General features: G+C 49.5%; 2 protein-coding genes across 2 annotated transcripts; one reads left to right on the top strand and one right to left on the bottom strand.

The window, feature by feature from the left end:
• Positions 1-10,765: 10,765 nt before the first annotated feature.
• On the top strand, positions 10,766-11,229 carry NECHADRAFT_88706 (uncharacterized protein; the record flags this gene model as incomplete). The annotated part of the gene is made up of 2 exons (XM_003040143.1): positions 10,766-10,884; positions 10,971-11,229. 2 exons carry the CDS (start codon positions 10,766-10,768, stop codon positions 11,227-11,229), a joined length of 378 nt encoding a protein of 125 aa, XP_003040189.1.
• A 4,689-nt stretch (positions 11,230-15,918) lies between these two features.
• NECHADRAFT_88705 (uncharacterized protein) lies at positions 15,919-16,949 on the bottom strand (the record flags this gene model as incomplete). Its single annotated transcript, XM_003040137.1, has 4 exons — positions 15,919-16,175; positions 16,313-16,416; positions 16,607-16,830; positions 16,890-16,949. 4 exons carry the CDS (start codon positions 16,947-16,949, stop codon positions 15,919-15,921), a joined length of 645 nt encoding a protein of 214 aa, XP_003040183.1.
• Between the last annotated feature and the right edge of the window lie 443 nt (positions 16,950-17,392).

Here is a 17,392-nt window from a genome sequence, read left to right as displayed (position 1 = left end):
GCACCGATCATGGAACTCGACTTTCGTGGGATAGTAATGGAGCTGTTGAATCGAAAGGGAGTGATGAGCGGGAGGATGGAGTTTTCGTCGTCGCGGTATAAAAGGTGCATAGGCTGCCACATGTGAAACTCGATCGTCTTGTTGACAAACGCGGTCGACACCGACGCCAGGTGGCCGAGGGCGCTCAAAATCTACACTATGCCGATAAACAAGACGAGAGCTACTAGGCATGTACACTTCATAGAATCTTTTGAAGCGCAGGCAAGTGAACAGAGGTAGAAACGGGTGTGGCTATGGACGCAGACCCAGACATGGACGCGGGCACAGGCATTGGTCTGGCATTTCACCGTTCGGAGCAAATAGCAGGCTCATTCTCGTCCCGTGACGGCAGCGGCAACACACCAGTTGTCCGAGAAGCATGTTCCTTCCACTGTTGAAGATCTGTTCTTTATTATAGTTGCAGCCCGGCCCTCGATGGGAGAACTGAACCAGAAGATCATGGAGGATATCCACGGAAGATGCTTCACAAGAGCCTTGTCGTTGAAAATCATGTCGCGCACAGTAATATGAATACAGTCAACCAAAGAAGGTATGTTCACGATACTTGATTAATTCCGAGATCATTCCTCATTGCGAGCCCGACGGTTGGAAGCCATGTAACAAAGCTCAACACTGCCAAGATCGATTTTGTCTATTGCGGAGCTTAGTCTGCCAAAGGGGGTCAGAATCAAGTACTGAAGGTACCATGCGCGGCGTCGAGGGCCGCAGATTGAGGTCGGCCACCAGATACAGTGGCTACTGGAACAGGGAGAGGATCTATATGAGAGGTTGAGCGTAGTCAATATTTCAGTTTGAGGCATCATTTATCTGGTGGCTGGGGCTGTTGGAGTTCTGGGAGCAGAACTGCTTCGACTTGACCGCCAAGTCAAGGCCAATTCTATCACATTTCTGCCTTCTTCACGTATCACCAATGTTCTGCGGGTATAATTGGTAGCGAACTACACACACTGACGTCTCATGGCGTAACGGAAATACCTCAAAAGTGAACGAGACAAGATGATTAACTTGAGGTAAACCAAGTACGAGAGGAATGAATAAGAAGGAAACGAGCAACAGTGATAGTATGGCCCAGACCTAGTCTCATGGTCACATGTGGCTGTCCCAGATAGTATGGTCGGCATTAATGCGAAGGCTATATCTCCCAACGGTTCCCTTAAGATTCCAAACCAGCGGGAGTTTGTACCGAAGATTCCAGGCTCATAGAGCAGTATGTTTTTGATGATAGTCTCGCCGTCATTGTAAGTCTGAGAATCTCGAGTGCTGGTACAACGACTTCGAGGCATGGGTGATACGAGCGACGAAACTAAGGATGGATGACACATTGCCTTACCTAAGATAGCTTTCATCCTATTCCTCGTGGAAAAGGTTGGTCCGTTGAGCTCGTGACGACGACAGCGGAGAACTGATGTCAACTCCCCGAGAACCGAAATCATCGTTTGAAATAAGCTCAAGGCACGATCACCCCATTTTCTCTCACTGTCTCATTCAGTACGTGGTTGGTATTGGGTAAGGTTCTTTCATCTTGTTCACTTTTGCTCCTCGTCTATCTGAATGAATTCTCTGACATGCTCCGTCCGTATGAACTTAACTGGTTTTATAATCTATATCCTAACTTAAGTGGCGGCAGCCACTTTGTTCGGCCATTTTGAGACCCATATCTTTCTCCTTTTCGCATTGCAAGTCGAGTGGCCTGTATTAACTTGCGGCAAACGCCTTCTGCCACTTTCCCAAAACCTCTTGGCAGACATGACGGCGATGCATCAGGTTGGCAGCACGTTCGGACTCTCAGGGCGCCATTCTTGGCTCAGAGCTGCTTGGCCTCGCTGCTATTGTCGGAAGCACTCAGCATGTTGCGAAGCTTCTCACACAAGCACATATCGTTGACCCGCACACGAGTTTCTCTCACGACGAGTACCGGCTCTGGGAGACCACGCCATCTCGTTGGTAGTTAGGCGTAGCCATGGACCTGTAGTGTGATGGCTATTCGGCACCAGGTGCATTCCATCAAACACACTAGACGAGGTATTTTTCCGGACGCAAATGAGAGACTAGGTGAACATGCTTTTACAAGACGACTACGCACGTCCAAGCAGATCGGGAGGATTCTGATGGTCGGATTTCCCTAGCAATTCGAAACAGCTATTGAGCAATTCTTATTCATGACAGAGGAGGTGAATCAGACTCACCAAGGTAATTAAGAGAGGACACTACTCAGATGGGCTGAAGGGGAGTTAGATTATCATGGGGACAAGATGTTATGGAAGACCGACCCACGTGTCGTTCGGCGAGTTAGGGTTATGGTTCGCTTACGGCCGGATCGACGCGAACCCTGCAAACAAGAATAAGATTATACCAATTTACTGGACGGCCAAAAATGGAGCCGGGCCCATCGTCAAGGCGATCCTAGAATGTTGCAAGACGGAACTGGATGCGGACTGCGGCAATGGGAGCACGTCTCTGACGCAAGCGACCAGTGGAGGTCACACAGGAGTAGCTGAGGTGCTACGAAGGACTGTAAAGGTTAGCATGAGAACCATGAGGCTACAAGACCATGATAAATGCAGGGAGCTGTCGCTTGCTGCAATGGTGAAGGCCTGGGAGTCACAGTACGCGGTGACATCGCAAGAGATGATTCAATGTATATAGTCTAACAAGTAGCTCCGTGACTTGGATGGAAATGAGTGATCTTTGATTCAAGAGAGTCAATCCATCTTGAGAGCAGAATACTGTCCATGGCGACAAACTCGCCTCCTTGGTGGACCAGCCAGTTTTAGGACCAAAAACAACACGGGGGCATTAAACCTGCCTCCGAGCTACATACCTTCTATTCCTAGTTAATGTCGATTTTTTCTCGTGAAACGCTAGAATCTTTCTTTCATCTTGATTGCTGTGTGTCTTGGGTCTCTCATGGAGTTTTGTCCTGAATTTCCTAAAAGCGTACGGGAATGACAAATGGCCAGCAAAGGATCAGTGGCGGAAGATCACACGGTGTAGCTGATGAGCAGCTGGAATTAACCTGTTGGAGGTCTCGTGATAGAAGAAGCCAACTTGTGGGGATGCAAGACACTCAAAACGAAATCGCCCAGCAGCTCTTAAATCTCGTTTGGGTGCAGCGGGGAGTCTGCCTTGCATGTTTCATGTTTCAAGGCAATATTTCAAGTTATGGACAAGAGAAGAAGATGCTTAAAATTTTGGGCATTAGCCTCATGATAACCTATCGACATCCGTATGGTAGCTCGTAAGCCGGCCCATACCTTCACATGTTAGTTACCATCTCAGAGAAGTTATACTAACTTTCGGCCATGTGAAACCAATCTTGCTACGGCTTTCTTCTTCAAATGGTGCGAAAGAACCTTCTCTAATAATCCCCTCCCTTTCCTCCCCACAACGAGTAATCTCCGAGTCTGCGAAAAGCTTTGCTACCCTCACCTTGCATGACCCGATGCGATGATATGTATCTTCACCTGCAGGACCAAGAACAAGCGCTTCACGAGTTGCGAATTGCTGAAAGCCAGGGTAGTGAAACAAAGCTCCCAGCCAAAGACAATACGCCGATCCAGTAGCGGGGACGTCTTCTTCACGACTTATCCAGCAGTATTAAGGCGCTTGTAAGTTGCCTTCATCAGATCTGCGCAGCGTGCAGTCATTCCCGATTTTGAGCACTTGCGCTGGTTGCAAGATGTCCTTAAGAAGGAGGGTAGTCTAGCCGATCCATCGTTCGCTGCATGGTGCTGCTTTTGGTGAACCGTTGACTCCAATAACCTCTCCAACCCGAATGAACAGTGTGGTGGCATGTTTGACGTTCCTAGGAGGCCAGATGACCGAATCAACGGATAACCAGGACCATGTGGGCACGTTGCAGGATCTTGTCGATATCCGGATGCCTGGGCTTTTCGCCCGCCACAGTAGGTGTTTCACCAGAGTGAGATTCCATAGCCTTGTTGTTAGTTCATGTCTCGCAAGACACAAGTACTGGTCGATGACGCCATATATTGCCATTGGCTGATCCGATATTTGCGTCAAACTCCTTGAAGTGTAGGCGGACACCCACTCCCACCAAATCAACTGATTGGAACTAGGAGAGTCAACGGGGACATCACACGCCTCTGTTGTTGTCAGTCGCAGTCTTGATATATCTTCTAGTGGAGCCCCTTCAAACTCTTTTGCCAATTTGCATTCCCACGCAAGATACTTTTGATAGAAATAGATAACGGGAGAAGAGAGGAGCAACACCTCTCCGAACGTTCATCCGCGCGCTTCGCATGTGGAGCCTGCAATATCAGTCTCACCATGTTAGTGCTCGTGTTGTAGGGGGGGCTGGGCGGCAGTTCATCCCCGACTGCCTCCAAAAATCCCTGAGCTGAGCTCGATGCGGGCAGAACAGCCAATGTTACTGTTGAATATCGGTAGGGCCTACCATTCTTGTTCATTCTTGCGCCCAATCACCTTGATCAATGGCAATCCCACCTTGGGTCTGGACTTCAGATTTCTGCATCATGCGGAAAGCGTCGACCTAAAGGACTGAGATGTCGAGTAGTTGGGCGATGACGATCGCGTCTTGGACCGTCCGAGGGAGCTTCTCCCATGGTATCTATTGTTTGTAATCCTTCAGGCAAGGTGCCGTGGCAGTATACTTCGCCTCCGAAGGACACCAGCAGTAGCTGAGAGCGGCACACAGTTCTCGTACAGCGTCTACTAGTTCGACAAGTCCGACTGAAGTTTGCTGCCTCGCTCTGCCGACCTCAATCAATCGCTTAGGTAGGTGACGTTGGAAATCTTAGTCCAAAGCAAGTGTGCTATTGCTGCAGTAGGAATGTGTCTCTCCGCAGACCTTCAACTCTGACCTGAGAAATTGGAGGGGTTTGCAATGGTTAGACCCTGCCTCTTCCACCAAATAGTGTTGGATAGTAGGTGGAAAGGCTAAGAAGGTTTCTGATGACAGAGTAGGCGTAGTAGGGATCAAAGCAGGCCTTCGGTGTTTCGGTACTCTCAGACAGTTAAATAGATAGGTGAGACTGCTTAACTGCAGAGAACAAGGGGGTAAGTCAGGGGTTGACCCACAACCATTTTCAGAGGCTGCGCTCCTGGCAATACAAGAGACAGTGTCGCTTTCTCCAAATATAGGTAGGAGCGGGGAAATCAAGGGGGATTGTCATCGGACCTCAAGACGTTGGGCAGTAACTCTCACATAGCCAAAGTCCGCCTAACATCCCAATGCCAGGCAACGTACTTCCATCCATTTTCTTCAGCAACAAAAACACTCCACGCGTTCTCGTTCACAAGATGAATACCTGTAGCACAGCATATGGTAGAGGAAGATTAAGTATATGTTAAATCTAGCGAAAGAAGCTCCGATGGCGCTACCGATGCGTGGATCCAAGTATGCGGCGAACTCGTGCAGGACTCCGTCTTGGATCCATTGGACAGGTTCCTAACTGACTCCTCTTCTTCGACTTCTTATTGACGAACTGCCAAGCTTGGACTGTAGTTGTTCTTGGATTATTTAGCGACCCTCCCACCGCGGGCTGGAGTGCTTTGATGCTCAGGAAGCAGTGCCATGTGCTTTTGATCCCATAGAGAAATCTTATGAACCATCGCCCGGGTCTGGCATCCCCTATTGGAACATGCCAACCGCTATATGGGTGGACCAAACCGCCAACCCTATTCGATAGGTGCCTTAAAGGTCATGATCATAAGATGATCATGCGTATGCAGACGACATAGTGGCGCCCTGGGAAGCTGATTGTAGGCAAAATCCCCTCCTTGTTCACAGCCTGGACAATTCATCAGTGGCAATCGCTTTGGGGAGTCATTGTTGTCCCGTTGCAGACAACCGGCTCTATCCATGGTAGATCCACAAGGGTCTCGCCAGATGTGGTCTCGCCCAATCCTGTCCCATCATTGATAAAACACGCGGCGGAAGACCTATGGCTTCATTACAGAACAGACTAGGACACTCGTGTGATATCTCGCGCTCCACAAGAAGAGGCGACGGCCAGTGGGAAAAGAGCCCTTCTTGGAAGTTCAATCTCGCTCTTCCCAGGTTGACGACATAATCTGGTTGTACGGCTCCGACGAGATGCATGTCGGCGTGTGGCCCTTGACGCGCGCGCAGGGCAGGGCGGTATGGGTCAAGCAGAGGTGACTGGCCCCAAATGTAGCTCAACGACACAAAAGTGGGAGCAGCTGACTCGTCTACTTGCCGGAGGATCCCCCTTGCCGTACAGTAGGTAGATGAGGTGGAAATGCAGCGCAGAGCCGTGGCGGTGATTGCGCCGTCTCGAATGCGTCTCGCTGCATCACGCAATCCAGGTCTTGGCCATTTTCAAGTCAGCTTCGCCACGAGTAGTCAGTCATTGAGGGACAGAATTTCACCCCGTGTGGCCAATCAAGCCAGATCGATAGACGCAGTTCTCGTCTCGCCCTGAACCACGCATGATACTAAGCACGATTGCGTTGCCCCAGGTTTCTTAGAAGCGCAGCCAGGAATAGAGCAAGTCAGGGCGGATCAAGATTTCCGTGCTTAAGAAAACAACCATCTTGTACTGGTTGTCGTCATGACTCTTGTGAGCGACGGGACGAAGCGCTGTCGTTAGTCGACACATGGGACCTTCCCATTTGCTCTAGGTATCATCCACCTGCCTAAGGTCACGGATGTTGTGTCTTTGAAGGATGGCATTACCGTCTGAGGATGCCGTGTCCAAACCAATCGACGCACACGTAGCTCATATGTCCGCTTCATTGCTTCCCACCAGGCCGACAAACACTCCGAGTTAGGTCATATCAGAGCCGACGCTTTGTCGCTTCAGCCACATTGTAGGTCAGGCTGAGGTCGTTGCAATCGTGGCTAGTGACACTGATGCCGTGTGTACATGACATTGTTGAATCAAAGGCCGCTTGTATTTGTCTGTTACTCGTGTTTGATTCGCTTTGAAGCCTCATCTCCCATCGACTTACCAGTGGCCCATTGCACATGCGGTTCCTCTACTACCTTGGCCTCCAGTAAGACTGGATTGAACGCTTAGGAAGCTGCTTTGGGCGACCAGTATGAAACCGCGGATGAAATGGTAGGTGTAGTCTCGACAGCAGCAGGGAGTATCTCAGGATCATGTGCCAGATGCAGGACCCAGCAAACACATAGGTACGGTATGAGATGACGCCGAAGTTGGGTCTCTGTCACCTTTATGGACCTGGGGTGTCGACACCCATGGCTTGGCCCGTGGGTCAGATTCGAGGGACTTCCAGCTGATGGACAGTAGAGAGGACAACAACTAGCACCATGGACGTTGCCTCGGACCCGTCTGGTCATGGCCTGCAATAGCCCTCTATGCCAACACGTCAGAACAAAGAAACTGCAAGGGACTAGTGGCGGGAAGGGTGACTGACACAGAGCGGCATTGAGGAATAGTCCAGGAGAAATCATTCTGCAGGCATATGCAACCAACTGTATCCGACCCGGCTCTTTGTATTGGGGAAATGGGAAGTCATGCTGTGATTGGAGTGGTGGAAGAGCCCAACAAAGCGGTAGAGTTTTGACTGAGGGAGGTCACAGGACTGCAAGAGAATGAGCAGCAAGTTTGCCTAAGAACGGGACGAACCTAGCGGCTTCTGGCAGCCCTTGCTCTCGTAGAAAGTCGGAATCTCTGCAGCCGTCGCCCTACAGGCCATTACACCCCACATTGAGTCAAAGCAAGGTAGGAACATGTGATGCCAACTGTTGGGGAAACCCTGGCGGTATTGGAAATTGAAAGGGAGTCGATCTCCAATGCGCACCGCTGAGAGAGGCAAGGACGGCATGTCTTTGTCATGAGGAGAGGCAGAAGCTGAGGCCTGCTCTAGCTTGCGATGGGCTACCATGAGCCCTTTAGCGTATGGGGCATATTAACCCATTTGCCCGAGAAAAGGGTTAGACGGCCCGGATAGTACTGCTTATAGAGCGTGGCGTCGTCGATAGAGCAGCCACAGATATCAACCGGATCATTGCTTCGTCAAGGCGCGATTAAGAGCAAGGACACAGACAAGATGTCGTGAGCTAGATTGGCATCTATACGGCAAAAATCTGGAATGAATCCACACATCTCCGTGCATCGAGAGGAAGCATTGGCTACCTCTATTAACCCCTACCTTTCTACACAGGCGTTCGTGAGCCTTACTCCCTTTAGCTAGGGTAGCCCTCGACTCGTAAAGTGGTTTATTTGCGAAAGAGGACAGTCATCAGAGCAAGGGGCTTGGTGAAATTGCTGTGGCAGGCGCTGATGGCTACAGAACCAGCTGATGCGGTGTTCAGGCGACATAGAGGTCAACTCTCTGAGACTTTTGTCTTTCTTAGGTTCGATCTTCAGGCGAGGTCGAGAATTCGGCTGCTGTGAATCAATATAGTAAAGCTGGGAATGCTGCATAATCTTTATATCATGATATGGAAGGGCTGGTGTGGTTCCAGTAAAGCAGAGGGAGGTGAGAGAGCCGAGACAGAGAACGAGGGTAGAAATCAACCGCGTGGTATTCGTTAGGACTTCGTTTTATGAGGGCCTGTCATCTTTCGAGCCTCTCCCTTACGAGATGCGTAAAGATGGCATGTAACTAAATGCCGAAACCTGTGGTCGAGAACAGCTGCGATAGCAATACTCACAATGACGGAGAAGAGACTTAAACACGCCTTGCAGCAAAATATTTCACCGTTGATAGAGAGGGCGCTGGTTGTGCTGTATTGAATGTCGCCGCTGGTGAAGCTTGAAGCCTCTCATAATCTATTGCCAACCAGCCATGCGCAGTCGGGTTCATCAGGACCGGACTTGGCCCAACGTGAGGCCATAATATATATCCATTTCTAAGAGTATAGATACATAGCCACAGTTGGCAACCAGACTGACGTAAGGGTATCTGGGTGGATAAAGGGGGGCGCTGATGGGTGTGCTCAGGGAGGGAGTGGAACTGTCAAACGAACTCGAGTCTAGGTACAGCCTGGATAGCGCCGTCGATTGATAGGGCCACAAAACAAAGGAATCTGGAACTAAAGAGTCTCGCTACATGGGTCTTCGAAGCTGGGGAGGTATTTACTGAATTGTTGGATTGGTTGAGGACAGTGCAAGGCCACGTTTATACCGCCGTCTCGGAGGGTTCTGGAGTAGAACTGGGAGGTGGCGACCTTGCATTCCTGAGAGAATCGGGGGCAATTGTGCCTTTAAAGAGGTCTGTGCAGGCTACGTTGAGGGCAGAGCAATCAGGTCTGGGCCCAGGCCATAATGTGAAGATGTCATCCTGCATCAGGGCAACAGCTCCCCAATAAACCCAGCACTCCCTAAGGACTCAACTGTACTGCTACCAAAGACATTCCGGGGCTAAAACAAGACCAGTTATTGCATCATTTCAATTTCGCAGGATCAAATTCAAACATCACATTACCAAATATATTGTAACAGTATCACGTAAACTCTTAGCCAGAAGGGGATACCCCCGGTCAATGATTCAAGCGATAAAAGGAGCTACCCAGCTTCTTCTAGGAATAACCACACATAATTTACTAATGTCCTCCTGCGGCACAGCCACCCCAAGTTCTGCAAAGAAAGCTTATATTTCATGCAAAAGATGTGCGAGGAGCGGAGTCCTCGCTCATTGGTGACCTCGGACTCTGATGACCGAGGGCTCCGCCTCTGACAGGATTTGGCCCCAACGTTACACATCGTGATATTCAAAGGATCATGTCTCGCTGCTGATCTTTCGGAGATGAAACTCATTCAGGTTTCAATAAGCCTTACAGCTTCGCTTACTATGTACCGTGTGCCTTGCTGACAGGCTGACTACCTCTGTAATGATCGCCAAAAGATCAACCGGCGGATGATTACGTGGGGCTTGATCAACAGTATGCTCACAGTCGGCACTTGTTCAAAAGGCTACACAAGGCCAGGGGTGGAGGCCTCGGAGCAACCCAACAACATTAACACAGTCATAACACACCTAAGCTCACAGTCGGCACAGACCCAAGTACTACGCCTTTCTCAGCTACGTCACAAATTAATGCGGTGGAACTCTTATGGTCCGGTATTATTGGTTGAACGAGAGTGAGTTGTAGATCGCCACCATACATCTTGCTGCCTCGTATCAAGACAACTGTCAGGAGACTACGGAGCGTTGCAAAGCCTATCTAGTTGCCGATGGAGACGGGCCAGTGTTCACTGCGAATGCATACATAGTTGCACGGCATTTGGTCACTCACATCTAAGCCTCTTAGTGTTGGTCGTTGTGAATCTCCCCTTGGGGGGGTGTGGATGTGAAAAGGGCCTTTAACTTCGATGCAGATACTTTATGAATCATCTACCTCTCAAATCAGTCGCGTTAGCTTTTCAGGGAGGTCGCGAGTCCAAAGGATTCAGCCCCCAATAGAGGATCATCTGTGCTGTTGTTCAGCCACGTCATCGCTTTCTTTCAGCCAGGTTCCCGACTGGCCTAGGCGCCCTGGATCCATTCCCTCGAGAACAGCATTCATGATCCTGCGGAGATCTATGGGACAAAGCCATACCCAGGATTTCATGTAGTATGTTTATAGACATAGTATACCTAGCCTTTTCCTCTGAGCAAAAGGTATAAATAGGTCATCAGCTCCAGCTCAGCAATCATCTCTATCATCCACCATTCTTCACAAAGACTTCAAACCCACATGACTTTGGCAAAGCCACACAATACTTGAAATTCTCTGACAATCATCACAATGCATGCCGGCTTTTTTCTGAGTACCATCTTGGCTTTCGGTACTGCCACGGCAGTCTCTGCCTCCGCGATTTCACCTCGCGCTAATCGTAAAGCGAACGAGTTTTCAAGCGGCGACTGGTAAGCCTTGATCTGAGCGCTCGCCTACTTTCACATCCAGCTTTCGTATCGTCCACGCGCTGACCTCTGCTTCCTTTTCCTTGCAGTGCCCAAGGAACCGCTTCTTACGAGCATGAGAGCAACTTCAACGTTGATGTCACTATGGACGATACTAGCCATTCCGTCTACTTCGCATCTGGACCGTGGTTCTACTACGGAGGAAAGACTGGAAACGGCGGTTCTTGCACTGGCGACTTGCTGGGAAGTTGGAACAACGATGAGAGTCACCCCTGCGTGAACCTTGACAGAAGAGGTGATGACGGTCGTCGCATTCAGTGCGTTAGGTGGAACAACGGAGGCGGTTAAGCAGACAGAGACTGAGAAGAGCTCAGGGAGCAGATAGATGTGTCTCCTGCGCGCTTCCCCAATGTAACCGCTCAGATGAGCAGTCTCGAGTTGTTCTTGTTATTCATTAGAACACGGCAGTTCAATGCAATGATTCCTTATGGTCCCTCTCTTGGATACCCCTTACCCTAGCACCCGCATTTTCCCCGGCAGCGGGCGTCGTTGAGGTGACATAGCTGTACCTGGATCGCCTGGGCCCGGGACCTGGACGGTATCAACGTTCATTAACGTGTCACCTCTTGGTGAGCTGGCTAATGTCTCCCTATCACTCGGAGACTGCCTTCTCCAAGACGTCGAGAGGCTGCGGCTACGGCTATACCCTATCCCAGATCTGGGCTCAGCTTTTTTCACCTCGCTCTAGACCTAGTCAAGGTCGCTCGCCTTGCAGAGAGCTGCTGAACAGGGCCCTCTTCGGAGCCAGTCCACCCGAGCGATGATGCTACGCGCTTCGTTTAATTCAACACTAGCGCAGAGAGCGAGAAGTAGTAGGTAAGTAGGTAGAGGTGTCTGAGAATAAGAGTAGTAGCCTCGTTGGTGATAGTATCGAGAGCCTTAGAGTTCCTAGCCTTTATCCTATCCCATCAGTGTTCATAAGGCTCCAAGGATGTCCCGATAAGGGCTGGGCTCAATCAAAGGCCTCGGGAGCGGTGATGTATCTTCACTCCTGATCGGCAGCTCCAGAACTGAATATATCGGGCGCAAGGCCCAGTGCATATGCCAATAGTACTGATAATATAATTATCAAGATTATAACACTTGGGCAAGGCACGGCTTAGATTTTTGTGGGCACGGATGGAATGGGCAGAGATCGCACAAGATACGTCCTTTTCCACAACCTAAATGACAGGCGTGAGAGCCATGACTTAGACAGAGAGTAGGGGTTGTAATCTTATTGCACTGTTTTTCCACCACTTCGGCCGGGCCTTCAGAATATCGTCCAGGCAGCCTTCTGTGAACGGCAACACGGAGCCCATGGACAACCCAGATATGAAACGTGACGCAGCCTACAACCATGCAATAAATAATAACGGAAAAAATGGGGTCAAGCATCCCACTCAGAAGAACCGCAGCAGCGAAGACCAGACCACTAGGGGGGCTAGTTACAAGATGTGGATGAATAGTTGCAGAAAGGAGCCATTACAGGTACTGCAGGAGACTTCCTGTAGACGGGGAGCATTTTAGATGCTATGGAAGATAGCTATTACGCAAGATAAGAGATAACGTTCGGCAAAAACACTGAGCAACTCCCAGGTTGGAGAACGCGGCAATTAGTCCGGCCAAAAGATGAGTCGTCCGGACCGGAGGGCGTGGCGGCTGAGGAGGGCCATCGTTTTGACCGCTTTCAGGAGGAAGACTGTTCAAGTTGGGAACAGGAATGCGGCGACAAACTATGTATTTCTAGATGCTGTGATGAATCCTCGACAGCGACGTGGTCGGGAGCGGGTAGATGATTATTCTGGCCATGAAAGCGGGGAGAGTCGTATTGACAAAGCCAGTTTCCAGTAGAAAGGTCCGACGGCCGTTCGCTGCCGCTGTGAACTGGTGGTTTGGCTTACTGCGGCCTCATACGATTAGCTAGAGCCATATCAAAGTAGGTTGACTTTCTTTGGCTACTACCATCCAACATGTTTTGTTTTTCATCAATAGTTTAGAAAGACTGCCTGTTGCCGGTGTAGGGCGTCAACTGCCTTTGTGCCCTCTTCCCCCTCGTCATTCGGTCTGTATGACTGCTGGCGCTTTTCTAGCTTATCGGAGCTGTTTTACAGTTTCCTGGGCCTGTCTGGAGAGCCTCTTCGGCTCTTGATGGTTGGCCATGGATGCTTATCTCATACACCTGCAGATGCTTGCTAGGGAAAGAGAGTTTTTTACAGACATCTGGGCACAATATGGTGTTTTTACATCGGACGAATGCCTGTGTTGACATTGGAGTGGCCGGCCATTCGCGTTGGCTTTGGCTACAGGCTGGGCTCTGGGAATGTTCGCGTTGAGGAGGATCGTTTGCACGACGGCAGGCCATCCCGTTGACACCATACAAATTCGCCGTCAGAACATGCATTGATGGCAACATGGGATAAATTCTCCTGACGTCAGCCCTACTAAACGACAATTTGACTTTTGGTGCCAAGACTAGTAGAGATTCAACCCTCGATGCAAACTGCCCAAACATGCTCTAGGGTTATGTAGGGAAGACGACAGCAAACAATCACCTTAAGAAAGAGGGCACGAAGAATGATTATGTGATGGAGATATGGCATCCAGAGAGAAAACAATCAACCATGACTTCTCACACAGTATCTAACTCTTACCTTGTTCAAGTCACCCGCAAGACAACATCACGGTGATATTCGGGCTCAGTTAACCCATCGAGGGCCGGGCTACAACTACAATAAAGAACAGATTGACAGCATCATGGCAGATGTACGTCTTTTGTTGCGCTCTTGCTCGCCTTCATTCTTGTCGGCATTGGGATCAGTTAGCTCTAGAAAGTCTCGGTAGACTTGCCCTCCATAGCACTATCCATGAGGGAAAGTCTCCTGTCTCGAAGTAATAGCAAATACTAGCCACCCGTCAGTCTATATCGGGTGCATCCGCACCGTCTAATTTCATGATCGAGACGAACGCTGGCATGACAGAACCTCCGAGCTTCTAAACTTTGGCAAGTACCGAAATCAAAGACCTCAAACATTATAGTCACCATGCGTCGTCGTCGTCTGTCTGGCTTAGTCCACCTGGCTTGTCGCAGCCAACCAGACAGGGGACATCCTCAAGGACTCTCACGTAAGCCATGAACCATTCATCGGGGCTATCATGGCCATTCTAGACCAGTTTACACGAAGTGTGTATGACAGAATAGTTGAACCCGAGCCCCTGGTGGGCTAACTGAGCCAGATGAACGTGTGTGACAGAACGTTCTGGCCGGTGCTGGCGGGTTTGGCTCTGTGTCAAAAGGGGCCAAGCTGCGAGACGGGGCTGCGCTCGATTGAATCGCAACCAGACCAAACCAATTCAATCCAGTATATCTTGGATTTAAAGGCTCAATCACATATGGCGGATTAGTTGAATTATTTCTATCCGAGAGATAAATTTGGTGATACCTCCAGTGATAGTTTCTGGGGGCAGACAAAAGTGAGTTCTCGAGGACGCCCATGACCCCCCTAACCGCCACCAAGTCAATTCAATGAGTTCAATTCAAACTTCCGAATGCCTTGTTAACTCAACTTTCAATTCATCAAAAAGACGATTGAACTTGAAATGAGCGCAAGCCGTGTGGGTGGTCTGGCAAATGACAGTGCATGCAGAAAACTAGACACGGACCTATATTAACCTCCCCAATGTCTAAACACTCCTTTCAAAGACAAACAGGAATTCAAAAAGCGTAATATACTTAGACTTCTTAATGACGCTCGGACAGCTAATCACCTTTCTATTCCATGATGCATGATTTGACTTGAGAGTTCCACCACTGAGATGATTGTAGACGCAAGAAATCGCTAAGAGTGTGAATTAGCCTTTAATCTTCGTCTTGTCCTCGTTTCTGTTTCAAAGGTATAAAATTTGCACTGGAAAGAGGGAATTTCAGGCCGAGAACCGCATGTGTAAAGAATTTGGCTTGGTTGGGATATTCTTGTCGGAAAATACGGGATCTTTGTGGGCTACCCTACAGAGCTATGGGAGGTGGTTGCTCCGTCAGAAATCATGTTCGCAAAACCCGGGATTATTAGATGTCAAGACATGTGGTAGGCATGCGTGCTGGAAATGATCTTAAGTGAAGGCCTCTATCTGCCAAAAAAAAAAACTCTATTAAAAATCGGGATTTGGCATGAGAAGGGTCTCGGGGTGGACACATGGCGTCGTGAGTTATCGTGACCCCAAATGTTAAAGTGCTTGACCACCTTTTGAGCCAACCATCATAGGCACGCAGCATGGAGCATGATACAAGGTCTTGACAGTCAAGGAAGAGGTGCGGCTCCAGTTCCAGTGAAAAAGATGCATCGACTCTCTCCGGGAAAACGGCATTGCCCAATCAAATATAGAATGCTTGGCTTTGATCTACCACCCGTGCTGCTCCACGGTTGGAACAGTGCCCAGAGGACAGTCAAGCATTTGCTGCTTGTTACTGTTAGTGCGGGCTCTTGTCTGCACAAAGCGCAACGTCAGTTTAATGATTAAGACCCTGGTCATGGCGGAATTATCCTAAGACAAAAGGGGGATGTTGATGCACAGATTATGCACTTGCTTTTCTTTGGGTTTATGAAATTCCCTTCGGGAACAGGCTGCCCAACAGTTAACCGAAATATACCCGATGAACGCGTCGGTGTCGTGTAATGACGCGTCGCGTAATGTACCCGACACCTTGCGAGGTCAATGACTTGGAGCTCAGAAATAAAACTTGTGGATAAAACTTGAAATTTGTTACGGACCGAAGTCATAACAAGCAACATGGAGGGCCTCCCCGATAACAGCCCGATATAAGTGAGTCTTGTACCTAGTTAATAGAAACTCATGCCTGGGGGTAGTTGTCTCTCTTATTTTTATGTGAACGCCCCTCAACTCAGCTGGATCAACTGAATCTCATAGATCTGAGTCTTGACCCGTGTATCAAGCTTGGAAATTCCTCAAACCTTGCCTCATCTGGACTGGTTGGACGGATCACTTGGCCATGCTCCTTCTCCTAGCTTCTCCCATCCGTAGCCTCACGTGTTCTGAGAATGCGATTGTGGCGGTTGACATGATGCTATTATCGGCCCTGGGCTTGTTCCGGTTGTCACTGAGAGCCCTGAGCAAGTCTAGTTGTATTATTCCATTGCTGCCCTGTAGGCCCGTCAATCTCGAGCCCACCGCCAGCATGGCAAGCAACCAACACCGTTTGCGAGACGGCAAGTTCTTGGCAGCCCACCTTGAATAGACTACACAGACAGCAAGAGCATAACTAAGTATGAAGATTCTTCCCCAATCATTTGCCAGGATTCCATATTATTCTCGTCATATCGACCGAAACTCTTGCGAGCACCTTTCTCTGCTACCCATACCCTACACCACACACTCACAAGATGGAAGTAAAGCCGCGGCTCTGCTCCAGGTGAGCAAGGGGACTCCCTACTCTCTAAAGATATCTTGCCGGATGGCTGTGCTGACTCAGTGAGTATCCTTTCATACAAAATTTCGTCATTATGTTCATCATAACTAAAACAGTGACAACGGCGGTCTCTTGATGAATAGTAGGGAATACCTTGCTCTCACGGCGTTCTTGAGACCGTTGATGATAGGAAGGCTATCTCTATTATACCTCAAAGGAATGTTGAGATAGTATCTGTACCCTGCTCCACCAATTACTTACCAGGCGACAAGGCGGCCGAAAGGGGCGATAAGAATGAGTCTTTGGATGGCAAGAGACCCAAGGTTCTGACCAAATGCAGAGTTTATGTTACCAAAGTCAAACCTTGCAACTAAGTACCCAGCAAGCGCCGAAATTCTTATTGCGAGACGTTCTGATCCGGCTGACTGGCGTGCTCCAGATGTGAACAAAGGGGCTCGAGGAGTCGGGCAAGGCGGTCCAGGCCGCTATGCTAGAGTGAGTCAGAAATCCACTCGCTGAAGAGGTGTACCTTCGCCTTCCATACCTGTTGATCCGATGTACTGACTGACTTGACAAGGTCGACAGAATGGCCCATGCGGGTCATGTCGATCCATGAGAAGTTGCGCCGACCAAGTGCAACGCCGGTGCGGACAAACACTGACTTAACCGGATACAATGCGGCAGCCAGCGAGTGAGTAAAAGATCCGGAGAATTAGGTAAAGGACCTTGGAAAAGAGGACGGGCGGATGTCAAGCCATCGAGGATGCGCTGCGTCCGGTCGGGAGCAGCTTCGACGGCTCATTGTGCCCCGGCACCGATGCACAGGGATGAGCTAAGCTACAGACTTGGTTCCTTTGGTACGGATTCTGGCCCCATATCGACAGAAGCAGTCCTCCTGGTTGTACTGGGGAGCAGTAGCCATACACCTTAAAGTCTGCGCTTGGCTCTTGGGTTTAACGCATCTTTTGCACACTGTCTATCTTATTCTCTCTCTAGTTGATATACAGGACATATAGTGGCCCCGAAAGGAAATAGAAACACATTACT

Source organism: Fusarium vanettenii (assembly GCF_000151355.1).
Source record: "Fusarium vanettenii 77-13-4 chromosome 15 genomic scaffold NECHAsca_78_chr15_2_0, whole genome shotgun sequence".
Lineage (NCBI taxonomy): Eukaryota > Fungi > Ascomycota > Sordariomycetes > Hypocreales > Nectriaceae > Fusarium > Fusarium vanettenii.
This window is presented reverse-complemented; position numbering and strand designations above follow the sequence as displayed.